The following is a 12859-nucleotide window of genomic DNA, read 5'->3' as shown; positions in this document are numbered from 1 at the left end:
TAAACAACTGATTGAGGCTGAAGAGTTCATTTTCAGAACAATTTCACTACATTTAAGAGACATAAACTTATTATCACTGGTATCTGGACTTCTGTATTTTTCTCTCCTACTCACTATTACAAAATAGGGTTAGAAAACAAACCAACCAGGACTTCCCAGTGGTTGAGAATCCGCCTGCCAATGCAGGCGACACAGGTTCAAGCCCTGGTCTGGGAAGATCCCACATGCCATGGAGCAACTAAGCCCGTGAGCCACAACTACTGAGACTGCACTCTACAGCCCGCGAGTAACAACTACTGAGCCCACGTGCTGCAACTACTGAAACCCATGCACCTAGAGCCCGTGCTCCGCAACAAGAGAAGCCACCACAATGAGAAGCCCACACACCACAACGAAGAGTAGCCCCTGCTCACCGCAACTAGAGAAAGCCCGTGCACAGTAACAAAGACCCAATGCAGCCAAAAATAAAATTAAAAAAATTATTTTTTAAAAAAAGAAAACAAACTAATCAAAGTTGCTATACAATGATGACGATATCAACTGTGCTGAACTGCCAGCAAGCAACAGGAGAGAGCACCAAACTTAGCTGAGGCACAAAAGTCCAAATTCAGCATCCCAGAGGCAGTTTAGGGGTATTGGTGGCATAATGTACAAAGCTGTATATTGTTTTAAAAATCAAATGCAGGACTTCCCTGATAGTGCAGTGGTTAAGAATCCACCTGCAAATGCAGGGGACAAGGGTTCAAACCCTGGTCCAGGAAGATCCCACATGCCGCAGAGCAACTAAGCCCGTGCGCCACAACTACTGAGCCTGCACTCCAGAGCCCGCGAGCCACAACTATTGAGCCCGCGAGCCACAACTATTGAGCCCACGTGCCACAACTATTGAAGCCCGCGCACCTAGAGCCCATGCTCTGAAACAAGAGAAGCCACTGCAATGAGAAGCCCACGCACTGCAACAAAGAGTAGCCCCTGCTCGCTGCAACTAGAGAAAGCCCGTGCGCAGCAATGAAGACCCAATGCAGCCAAAAATAAATAAAATTATTTTTTAAAAAAATCAAACGGATACCAAAGTCAGCCTGAAATCAACTATTGTTTGAATTACTGCTGGCTTCCAGTTTTCCCGCTTTCCAACCATCAATTCAGTCACTGAGATGATCTCTATGATCATGCACTTCTTTGATAAGGCACAGGAACTGTGGTAACTCCTTTATCTCTTTACCTTAATCATATCATATACACATCACCACTAGGAAAGCCCCATGTGATACATGTTATCATTCCTATTTTAAAGATGTGAAAACAGATGCTCAAAAAAGTTAGGTAAGTTGCTCAAGGTCACACAGCTACTACAGGATGGAGCAGGACTCAAACCTATCCTAAAAAAAGAAGTGTTACGAAGCATAAGACCAGGACTCAACAAATGTGAGGAACTGCCAACTGTTATTACACACTTAATTAAATCTCTTATTATTCACAGAACTTCTAAATTTTATTTTCATGACATTAACAATATAATTTGACAGAAGTAAAATAAACACATAGGATTCGTGTATTCTTCACCAGAGATCTACAATTTGTAATCTATTCAGCTATCTCTCAAATTCTAAACTATCAAATAAGAATTTAATTTGGCATTTGTAGTCTTTTTTTAATCAACAAAAAAATTCACAAATGAACCTTTCACTAAATGATCATCCTCCACATTCTCCAAAGTTCCCAAAATCACACTGATTTAAAACTTTAATCTAAATTACCCTACTCTCATATAAAAATAATAAAGAATGGCCAATTCTAGTAAAATATTAGAGTTGAAATAAATAAAGGTATCTAAAACCAAAGCGTAATCAATAAGTACATAAAAGTAAGTTTCTGCCACTTCTGATTTGAAGGAAGCTGACACATTATTAGGAAGTCCCTAACATGTATGAGATGAGACAGAAAACAGCCAAAGTTTTTATTCATGAATTAGCATTCTGGCAAAAAATAAAAGACCATTATTTTGCCATGACAATGATTTTTTTTTAAGTATCATTTCACATACACTAACTTACTGATGACTCCGATAACAGAACTGTGAGACAGGATGAACAAAAATAATTATTATTCTCATTTTCACATCCGGAAACTTAAAGCTACTAGATTTAGGGACTTGCCCAAAGTCATAAAGCTATCAATTCTGTCTTCAAATTATCTGCTTTTTTCACTCTTTCTAGTCATCTTTATTGCACAGACCTCACTTCCCTACCCAGGCCATCCTCACAGACGATGGGCAGCTTGAATAAAGGGAACCCTGCAGGGTAGTTAGGGCTATCACCGGACAGCTGGCAAAAGGCAGAAAAGGACGAACAAATGTAGCCTCCGACTTCCTCATTGACCTCATCTAAAGGAATGTTTCTGGGTCACCGGGATCCACATGAGCAGGGCTCCAAACCTGGCGGCTTAGGTGAGTTTTCCAGGGTGTGCTCGAGCTTTATGGTGCCCCTGACACCTGCCACAACCTATAATTTGGTTATCTGCCTGCCTGCGGCCCAGGGACAGAACATCTCGGCTCCTCTTCCAGGAGAGATGAAGGAGACCTTTGCTTCAGCCTCTGCGACTTACCTGCCGGGTCATAAGAGATTTGATTCTTTGCATGTCGAATTCGTGAAGGGGCACCTTGCCGCAGAGAACTAACAAATCACACAGAACTACCAGACAGCCGGTCCCAACACAGGGAAGCCATAGTGAGTGGTCACGTGGAGCTGCCGAGCTGGGTTTCCCTTCCTTTCCCAGAGCGTTCTGGGAATTGTAGTCCCCCGGCTGCCGTCGGCACCTGCAGTGGAGGCGAGAGGACGGCCCAGGTACTACATTTCCCGGCAAGAAAAGCAGCTGACGCTTCGGTTAAGCCCCACAAATCTTGTTGCTCTGAGAGACCATGGCGGTCGCAGGCCTTTAAAGCGGTTCTTGATCTCGGTAGCTGCTCCGGCGAGGCGAAAACCTAACTCATAGGTGACCAGACATTGAGCAACAGGAGCAAACACTGAGAAGACAGTATGTAAACCAGACTGACATGACCCCCCCGCCCCAGGAGTGTGGTGGAGGAAACCCCACCTGGTCTTGAGGGGCGGAGTGAGAGGACGACAGACTCACGCGAAAGGACGGGAACGCCAGGGACGGGAAGGCTCCAAGAGGTGACCTGAGAACTTGGCACTCCCCAGGTGGCGCAGGGCTTGGCCTGAGGAAAAGAGTGGTCCACGTTGTCCAATGGCGGCTGTCCAGGTTAGGGCTGTTCTTCCTCAGTATTGGCATCCAGAGCAGAAAACTAAAACCAAAGGATTTAATCCCCACCTATCATTTTACCACCTGTGTAATCTAAGGCAAGTCAAGATGGAAAATATAACAATAAGTACACATGTCACTTTAACGTCCTCTTTTCAACTTTTAGCAGTTTAGCTAAACTGGGGAAAGCAACAGGGGAGTGGTTTGGGGCTTAATTTAAGAAAGAACTTTCCAATTATGAGAATACCAGAAAAAAAAAAAAGTGACCCAGAGCTAACAATTAACAGTAGATAACATTTATTGAGAGCTTACTACCTGTCAAAAACTCTGCTAATAGCTTTACGTTTGGTATCTCATTTATCCACACAAGCATCATATGGAATTGGTACTATTATCCCCATTTTAAAGATGAGGAATCTGAGGTACGGAGAAATTAAGTAACTTGCCTAAGGTTACTGCAGATGTGCAAGCAGAAAATGAAGGGCTGTTTATCCAGATGTTTTAAGTAAGGCTACCAAGGATTTTCTTTTTGCATTTATTTCAATTAATGTTTATTAGGAAATAATAAAACACAGACCCATGATTTCAAAGATATTTCTTAGGACAACTAAAGAAATGTTAAAGTGTGCCAAACTAATGAAAAATATTAGATAAACAACAGTAGTGGGTGATAGTCAGATATGGCAAAAATAATAAAGTGGTGTGCAAATGGGGGACACTAATATAGAGGTTATTGACAGCTCTGAAATTCTAGTTTTTGACCTCTCAGCATCTTGTCTTATGAATTTTTTACAAATGAGGTTGTAATATTTGACTTAGGGTTTTGTAAGGTTAAGTGAGAGCATGTAAGTGAATGCAATTTATAAATTGTAAAGCACCTTACGATTATGAAGTATTATAGTCATAATTCTGCCCAGTTTTCTGCTCCAACAGAACCACGCTGTTCATAGTTCTGTCATTGTGCTTGACAGTTCCTTTTAAAATGATACGCTTACCTATATGGTTTTCTGACTCTGTTACTTCTAACCCCATGAAGAAATTTCAGTACTTTTTGGGCAACTTTAGTTTAGTTCATTCTTCACCTGCTCTAATCTTAATTGCCAGAGAGTTCTTACTGTGTGAAAGTCTTCAGTATTTAGAAGTTCCTGAAAATATGAAAGAGACAGAAACTGCTGACCATATTAGCATATAAAATGAAACCCAATTCAGTAAACATTTGTTGATTATTGGGCACTAGTCAACACTATCCTAAGCACTTCAGATTAATAAAATACAGTTTTGACCTTTAAGGAGTTTACAGTTTAGTTGAAAAGCATATATTAGGGGTGATCCAAGTCCAGTAGTTCTCAAACTTGACTGTTCAGATTCACCTGAGGAGGATGCCGTTGTTATTGTTATCATTTTTGCGGGAGTTCTTTGTTTAAGGTCAAGGATTCTTATAGGCAACCAGCTCTAGCATTTAAAATCTACTCTTTAGAATGAGAAAATGAATCCATCTAAGGTTCTGAGGTCATAGGACTAGAACCCAGATCCAAACCCAGAATTTTTCCCCTCAATACACAAAGTTACAGGTGACCAAAAAAAAAAAGTTTTTTTCATTTTGTGTATTTGGCTTTTTCCTATCCGCCAAACTGGGGAAGCAAGTGTTTTCTGTATCTGCTTGACCCTGAAGAGGCAAGAAAGCATTACAACTTTGTTTAACTCTAATACTCTACACTTTAGTTTACTTCTTATTAACTAAAACGAAGTGGACAGCCAGGCCTCTAAAAGTTCAAAGGCTGTAACTATAATATTGGAAGCATGTAAAGTAAATCAGTGCTGTTGCCTAAATAAAATATATTTTCTAATTCAGCATACCCTAACACTATAGAAAATAACTGAGCCACCCATGCTACCTTTTTAACTCCCTAAACTAAAAAATAAAAACAAAAACCTAGAGCCCTAAAGAGCACTTTTTAAAAGGTGAAGTATGTCATTTCATTTCCATTTTTCAAAAATACACATATGAGGGCTTCCCTGGTGGCACAGTGGTTGAGAGTCCGCCTGCCAATGCAGGGGACACGAGTTCGTGTCCCAGTCCGGGAAGACCCCACATGCCGCGGAGCGGCTAGGCCCGTGAGCCATGGCCACTGAGCCTGCGCGTCTGGAGCCTGTGCTCCACAAGGGAGAGGCTACAACAGTGAGAGGCCCGCGTACCGCAAAAACAAACAAACAAACAAAAAAACGTACATATATGAGACTTAGAACTTTCACAGTTGCCTGAGGGTCATTAGTGGTAGGCCAGAGCAAACTAGTGGAGGGTGTGAATGGCCTGCCAGTAAGTCTTGAGGAGAACCTGTTGGACAGCCGTCCCTTGGTAAAGGGGTGCCAGCCCCATTTTTGTAGATTGGAACATCCAGGCTAAGAATTAAGTAAGTTGATCTGATTCGGGGCAGTAGCGTTAGCAGTAAAGTAAGATAAGGACATATTTCTGATGGCCCAAATAGGAGGAGCCCCTGGAAGCTTAAATAAAAGCTGAGATCCTGGCTTGATTAGGCAGATACATTTCTAGTCATCCTATAAATATCAAAGCAGCAGAAAGATGTGGCCTCCCCAGGATGATGTAACTACACTTCCTGAGCAAGCAGTAGTAGAAAACAGGACACTTGCCAAAGGTAAAGCAGTGACCTGGAGAAGGGCCCAGGAAGGAAAACATTGCTGTATAGTCATTTAGGGGCCATATCAGTAGATTAGGGCTTCTGGGAGGCAGCACTGTAGTAGGAGCGAACACTAGCACAGGAATAGGCAATTATGATGGCCTCGTCTAGCAGCCAGCTCTCCCCTGTAAACTCTAATCTTTCCTAAGACCTATCGAATTAGAATATAAGACAGGGCTTTCTTTCCCCAGTTCTTCTTACTCCCCACTGCCCTATGTTGACCTTGGCATTGGCATGTCACCACCTCTCATTCCCAGTTCTTCCTGCGATTCCAAAGCACTCATATAAATAATGAATGTGGATGTTTGAAATGCATATGGAAGACTCTTTGCTTTATAAAGCAAGACAAGCCTTACTTAAAATTTAAACGAACTTGACAGTAAACTACAGTGTGAGTTGAGAAGTGACAAAAAAGCCTTGCAGTCACCCCCACCCAAACCCATACACACACACACACTACCCCCAGTAGCTTCTGGCATTGTTTGCAGTTTAGTCACCATGGATATAGATTGCTTAATGTAATCAGTTTTTCCACTTTAAATGCAAATATAAGATCAATAAACAAGCTCCTGAACTGTATGGTAAATCAGAGCCCCTCAGTAGGTTACAGGTGAGATGTGAGATGTTGATGGTGGGAAATTTCTTATAATGATAAAACACTAAACCATCTTTAATAATCATGTAAAAATGGAAAGCAATTGAAGTTATATATTTTTTAACATCTTTATTGGAGTATAATTGCTTACAATGGTGTGTTAGTTTCTGCTTTATAACAAAGTGAATCAGCTATACATATACCTATATCCCCATATCTCTTCCCTCTTGCATCTCCCTCCCTCCCACCCTCCCTATCCCACCCCTCTAGGTGGTCACAAAGCACCGAGCTGATCTCCCTGTGCTATGCAGCTGCTTCCCACTAGCTATCTATTTTATGTTTGGTAGTGTATATATGTCCATGCCACTCTCTCACTTTGTCCCAGCTTACCCTTCCCCCTCCCCATGTCCTCAAGTCCATTCTCTAGTAGCTCACGTCTTTAGTCCCGTCCTGCCCCTAGGTTCTTCATGACTTTTTTTTTCTTTTTTAGATTCCATATATATGTGTTAGCATACAGTATTTGTTTCTCTCTTTCTGACTTACTTCACTGTGTATGACAGACTCTATGTCCATCCATCTCACTACAAATAACTCAATTTCATGTCTTTTTATGGCTGAGTAATATTCCATTGTATATATGTGCCACATCTTCTTTATCCATTCATCTGTTGACAGACACTTAGGTTGCTTCCATGTCCTGGCTATTGTAAATAGAGCTGCAGTGAACATTGTGGTACATGTCACTTTTTGAATTATGGTTTTCTCAGGGTATATGCCCCATAGTGGGATTGCTGGGTCATATGGTAGTTCTATTTTTAGTTTTTTAAGGAACCTCCATACTGTTCTCCATAGTGGCTGTATCAATTTACATTCCCACAAACAGTGCAAGAGGGTTCTCTTTTCTCCACACCCTCTCCAGCATTTATTGTTTGTAGATTTTTTGATGATGGCCATTCTGACTGGTGTGAGATGATATCGCATTGTAGTTTTGATTTGCATTTCTCTAATGATTAATGATGTTGAGTATTCTTTCATGTGTTTGTTGGCCATCTGTATGTCTTCTTTGGAGAAATGTCTATTTAGGTCTTCTGCCCATTTTTGGATTGAGTTGTTTGTTTTTTTGATATTGAGCTGCATGAGCTGCTTGTAAATTTTGGAGATTAATCCTTTGTCAGTTGCTTCATTTGCAAGTATTTTCTACCATTCTGAGGGTTGTCTTTTTGTCTTGTTTATGGTTTCTTTTGATGTGCAAAAGCTTTTAAATTGCATTAGGTACCATTTGTTTGTTTTTATTTCCATTTCTCTAGGGGGTGGATCAAAAAGGATCTTGCTGTGATTTATGTCACAGAATGTTCTGCCTATGTTTTCCTCTAAGAGTTTTATAGTGTCTGGCCTTACATTTAGGTCTTTAATCCATTTTGAGTTTATTTTTGTGTATGGTGTTAGGGAGTGTTGTAATTTCATTCTTTTACATGTAGCTGTCCAGTTTTCCCAGCACCACTTATTGAAGAGGATGTCTTTTATCCATTGTATATTCTTGCCTCCTTTATCAAATGAAGGTGTATTTTAACATTATATTGTGCGGCTTCCTGTGTAAACATCCTGAATTCAGAAATAACTCCAGCAGCTAAGATTTTATTCCTACTATCTGCCACTAGAGGGCGCATTATCATGGTTCTGTGACAACACTTTCTCAGGATGTGCCAGACAGGCGTTGTCGTTTTTTACTGTGTGCCATGACATGAAAAGCTGACCTAATTCATTTTGGAATTTAATTTATTTATGTAACATCTGTTATCGCTATGTCATAAAGTAAAGGATTTTTAATATAACACACAAAAAAACAGAAAAAAAATCTCAGAATAAATATCAGTCCTTTAGATTGAGTAAATTTAACATTAGGAAAGGGCTTTCCTGGTGGCGCAGTGGTTGAGAGTCCGCCTGCTGATGCAGGGGATATGGGTTCATGCCCCGGTCCGGGAGGATCCCACATGCTGCGGAGCGGCTGGGCCCGTGAGCCATGGCTGCTGAGCCTGCACGTCCAGAGCCTGTGCTCCACAACTGGAGAGGCCACAACAGTGAGAGGCCCGCGTACCGCAAAAAAAAAAAAAAAAAAAATTAGGAAAAATTTACTCCATCATCTTTATTTCTCCCACTTTGCCTAGGACCCAAAACACTTTATCATGAGCCAGCACTGTTTCTGAAAAGCACTAGAAAGAGCTTATTTAATAAAAAACAATTAGAGATTAATATTGATTTAAAAGATGTGAGGGGGAGTCTATGTGCTATATATAGAACTTCAATATTACTTTCAAATTGTATTTTGTGCAATCCAATATTAAAATTTACACGCATTTCTTAAGCATCAACTGAGAATCAGAGGACATGGGCCAAGGAACATTTGGGTTTATTTCTGGGGGAACAACTTAACAAAAATACTAGTTAACCACTATGCTAGATCCATAGATGAATAAGACCAGTCTTTGTATTAGATGAGCCCAGAGGGAAAATAAACATGCAATAAAATCAATTGAGGTTAATGAGATAAGTGCTGAAATAATGCTGCTATCTCTAAATTACACATGCAAGATTTAGAGATAGCACAGAGAAAGTTGTGGTATAATAATTACCAGGGAGAAGCTCTTACCATTTTTCTGAAGCTTGGAGAGGTCATAAAGTGACCTCTGAAGAGGCCTCAGGTTTTCCAATAGTCACTTATTTTCTTTGCCTGTAGAAACAGTTCTGGAAGCTTTAATGCTAAAAGTGTTTCCAAACTTGAACTTCTTCAGTGAGCCTTTACTTTAAAAAAATGATTTATGCAAGGAATTTTGCTTGATTAGATGCAGATTTTTATTTTATATAGCAAAGGCTTGGACTAGAACCTTCTTGCAGTAGATTAAATGAAATAGAGGTTAACTTATAACTTAGTAAATTAAGCGGAAGTGCGCAGACTGCCTGCTGCCATGGCAGTGAAAAGGCCAGGCAGAAAATCTGTAGCCCAGATACCACTGTAAGAGGCAAGATTGTCTCTGGGCCTTGGTTCACTTATTCTGTGCTTCAGTTGTGAAAATGTGACCTCAGATATTATCTTTTGGTTTAAGCTTTTATTTATAATTACACACGGTCCATGATTCAGTGTCACTTGGAAACACACCTGTGGTTTGCTTTTAAAAATTACATGAATCCATAGATTCAATAAAACCATGGCAGACATTTGTAACAGGAAGTACTACATAGAAAAATACACATTTAAAGACATTAAGATGCTCTATTTTCTTTGGTATAACTTTTACATGTTACTTAGTGATTTCATGGTGATTTATAACTGTTTAGCAGATACATGAAATACTGCAATTTTCATTGAAAAAAATTTTAATTTCAAAATAATGGCATCGTTTTACATGATAGGAAACCCGCTTTTGTTTTTCAGGAAATTTCACAATATGCTCTCATTATGAAAGCATACTGGGTTTCATTAGAGTCACCCAAAAGGATGTTTTCCTTCATGTGATTATTAATAACTAAGAATAATTCATGAAATATGCTGACAATTACTGATAATCGCTAAGAAGCTGTTCTGAAAGTCACAAGCCTGTTTTTTTGCAGAGCATATAACAGGTGTTCCCACTCCCTGTGTCCTTTGCATACACATTCATTCTGTATTCAAATCACAGAAGCAAGAGGCAGGCTAGGGTATGTTACCTCACTGCTAATTTCCCTGGCAAATAAACCAGCAGCTGCTGGTCCATGAACCAAGTTGCCACCAGGAACAGGGCACTGTATGCATGGGACAGGATGCTTTCATGGAGCCCTTCAGCAGCACGGTTGGGGTCTTTCAGTGCAAAATATACCTCCTTCTCTTAGGTAAGGCACTGCATGAAGTTTGTTCTAGCTACCTTTTTATTAAATTGTGGGCATAAGGTAAATATTTGCTTTAGGCTGTAGATTCACTCAGATAATTGAAGAACAGCTTAGAATTTTAAACAATAACACACTTTGTTCCAGCAAAGAAACAGGATCATTTAGGAGAAGTGAGGTTCAATAAATAGATGGTTATTGTTTTCTTAGGACAACAGTTATTGTGAGTAGCACTCATTAAGAAAGTTAAGACATTCTAAAAACTTAATGAATCTCTTCTTTTTACAGAGTTTATATATAGGTTGAACACTCTTTAATGCATTCTACTTTGGCAAATATTCTTGTAGATCATGAATTTGTGACCACTTACAGTGAAACTTAAAACAAGTTTTGAACATAGTTTTGGGCTGTTTTAATTAAAGATATTGTGGCAAACTGTTAGCTCTACCTATTTTTTACCTATCTTATGAAATGTGGAAAAAGGTGAGATTCCAAACTAACAAAAAATATTTTATACACAATCGGGAGAAATGTGTTTAAAAGTATTATTTCTCCAAAATGCCTTTAGCCTTTCTCTTTACCCAATGGCTAGTTCAATTAAAATTTTTTTTCTCTACTTTAGTATTTCTCCCTCATTCTCCTCTTTAACCTTAGAGTTTAAAGTCTTTCTCCAACATTCCCACTGTTTTTATGTCATCATTATTTTCACCAGGTGTTTTCTTTCCATTCTTCCTATTTATCAGTTTTAAAAGTCTCTTGTTTTATTTATATCCAAGAGACAGAAATTTTTAAAAAAAACTTTATTCCTTAAATTTTAAGAACAAATTAGCTAAATAAACAACTTAAGTTTTAGCCTTCTTCAGTAGTTTAGAGCTTTGCACTTACTGGTATCTTATGGTATAGTTTTCATAGTAAATGTGATTGTTATTTACATTTATCCCTAATATTGTTCATATTCTGCATATTTGAAATATACAGTTTGTAAATTTTTTAAATGTTTGAGTTTCCCATAGTTGTGATTATTGTTCCAGTGTTTATGTTGTCAAATTCAAGCCTATATATCTGTTTAGGTTTTGAAATTTTTAGGAAAATTAAGTGATGACCGTAACCGGCTTTTTTATCTTTGTGCATTTTTCTGGGCTTCGAAAGTATCCATTGTGTCAGTGCCACACTTAATTTTATAACAATGGGACTGCTGTCATTTCCTAAGTAATTTTTTGTAATTGGCTTTAAGAAGAACTTAGAGACAATTCATTTGAAGAATTCTACTAAAATAAAATTAAATATACTTTAGAGAAATAGATAGCATGTTCATAAGTAGCTAAAGCAGTTATTGTCCCTTAAGACTTTCTTTCTTTCACAAATTTACTTTTCTCCATTGGTAGTATGTTGTAAAGACCATGGGTAATTTGGAAATGTTTTTGTATTTTGGAATATTGAGTATCAGTTTGTTTTTTCTTTTAAAAAATCTTAGAAATTTGAAGCCCCAAATGTAGTTCATAAAGTCTGTTCAAAGTACATCATAATTTCTATTTTCTCCAAAGATACAAGAGTTTATTTTCAGTCAATAATAGTTGTGTTGTGCTTGCTAATATCATACATGGCAATGGGGAAGTAAATGCCAACTATTTTGAGCCACGGTAGAGGTCACTTTGTGAAGTCTGATGTTTATATTAAATACAGTGAAACTGGTCTAGGGAGTCTTTTGTTGCTGGAATATAGATAAATTTTGCAATATGACGTCAAAAGTGTCCTTTATCGCTGGACAGTCCTTTATAATGTCTTAGTTTTATAGTTTAAGGGAGTCTCTGAAGGGGAGAGTATTGCTATAACTTTGTATGTCAGATTTTTTTTTTAATTTTATAAATTTATTTATTTGCTTTTTTTGGCTGCGTTGGGTCTTTGTTGCTGCGCACAGGCTTTCTCTAGTTGTGGCGAGCAGGGGCTACTCTTCATTGTGGTGCACAGGCTTCTCATTTTGGTGGCTTCTCTTGTTGCGGAGCATGGGCTCTAGGCACAGAGGCTTTAGTAGTTGTGGCACGCGGGCTCAGTAGTTGTGGCTTGTGGGCTCTAGAGTGCAGGCTCAGTAGCTGTGGCGCACGGGCTTAGTTGCTTCGCAGCATGTGGGATCTTCCCGGACCAGTGCTCGAACCTGTGTCCCCTGCATTGGCAGGCGAATTCTTAACCACTGTGCCACCAGGGAAGTCCCTGTATGTCAGATTTTTAATGGCATTATCAATGTTCTCCAAATTAGTGTAGTGCCTTATATGCAAAAAGTCAAGGGTTTCCTTTTTTGTACTCAAAAAGTACGTATTAGTGAATCTAATAATAAAATTGAATTTTCATTTAAGTACAAATATTTGGAATATTAAGGGGAAATTAAAATTTCATCCATTTTTATATCATTTATTTTCATAAAATTTATTTGTTCTTACAGAGGTTGACTTCC

The 12859-nt window shown here is 38.9% G+C and overlaps 2 protein-coding genes across 8 annotated transcripts in view; one reads left to right on the top strand and one right to left on the bottom strand.

Moving 5' to 3' along the window:
• The window catches only part of VPS50 (VPS50 subunit of EARP/GARPII complex), a 135737-nt gene extending 132989 nt beyond the window's left edge, over nt 1–2748 (bottom strand). For both annotated transcript variants that reach the window (XM_030857259.2, XM_060304599.1), the window contains exon 1: nt 2605–2748. In XM_030857259.2, the coding sequence (XP_030713119.1) occupies nt 2605–2637 (33 nt within the window). In that variant the 5' untranslated portion in view covers nt 2638–2748. The remainder of the gene's footprint in view (nt 1–2604) is intronic.
• Nucleotides 2749–2897: 149 nt separating this feature from the next.
• The window catches only part of HEPACAM2 (HEPACAM family member 2), a 48142-nt gene continuing 38180 nt past the window's right edge, over nt 2898–12859 (top strand). For 4 of the 6 annotated variants that reach the window (XR_009565079.1, XR_009565078.2, XM_060304595.1 and 1 more), the window contains exon 1: nt 10325–10416. Coding sequence is in view for 2 of the 6 variants with exons in the window: in XM_060304595.1 (XP_060160578.1) it covers nt 10338–10416 (79 nt within the window). In the remaining 4 variants the exon portion in view is untranslated. Of the gene's footprint in view, nt 3262–10324; nt 10417–12859 lie in introns of those variants that run through there. The other 2 variants (XM_030857264.2, XM_030857263.2) reach the window with 1 other exon arrangement.

Source organism: Globicephala melas, chromosome 9, assembly GCF_963455315.2.
Source record: "Globicephala melas chromosome 9, mGloMel1.2, whole genome shotgun sequence".
NCBI classification, from domain to species: Eukaryota; Metazoa; Chordata; class Mammalia; order Artiodactyla; family Delphinidae; genus Globicephala; species Globicephala melas.
Note: the sequence above shows the minus strand (reverse complement) of the source record. Positions and strands in the feature narration are given on the sequence as shown.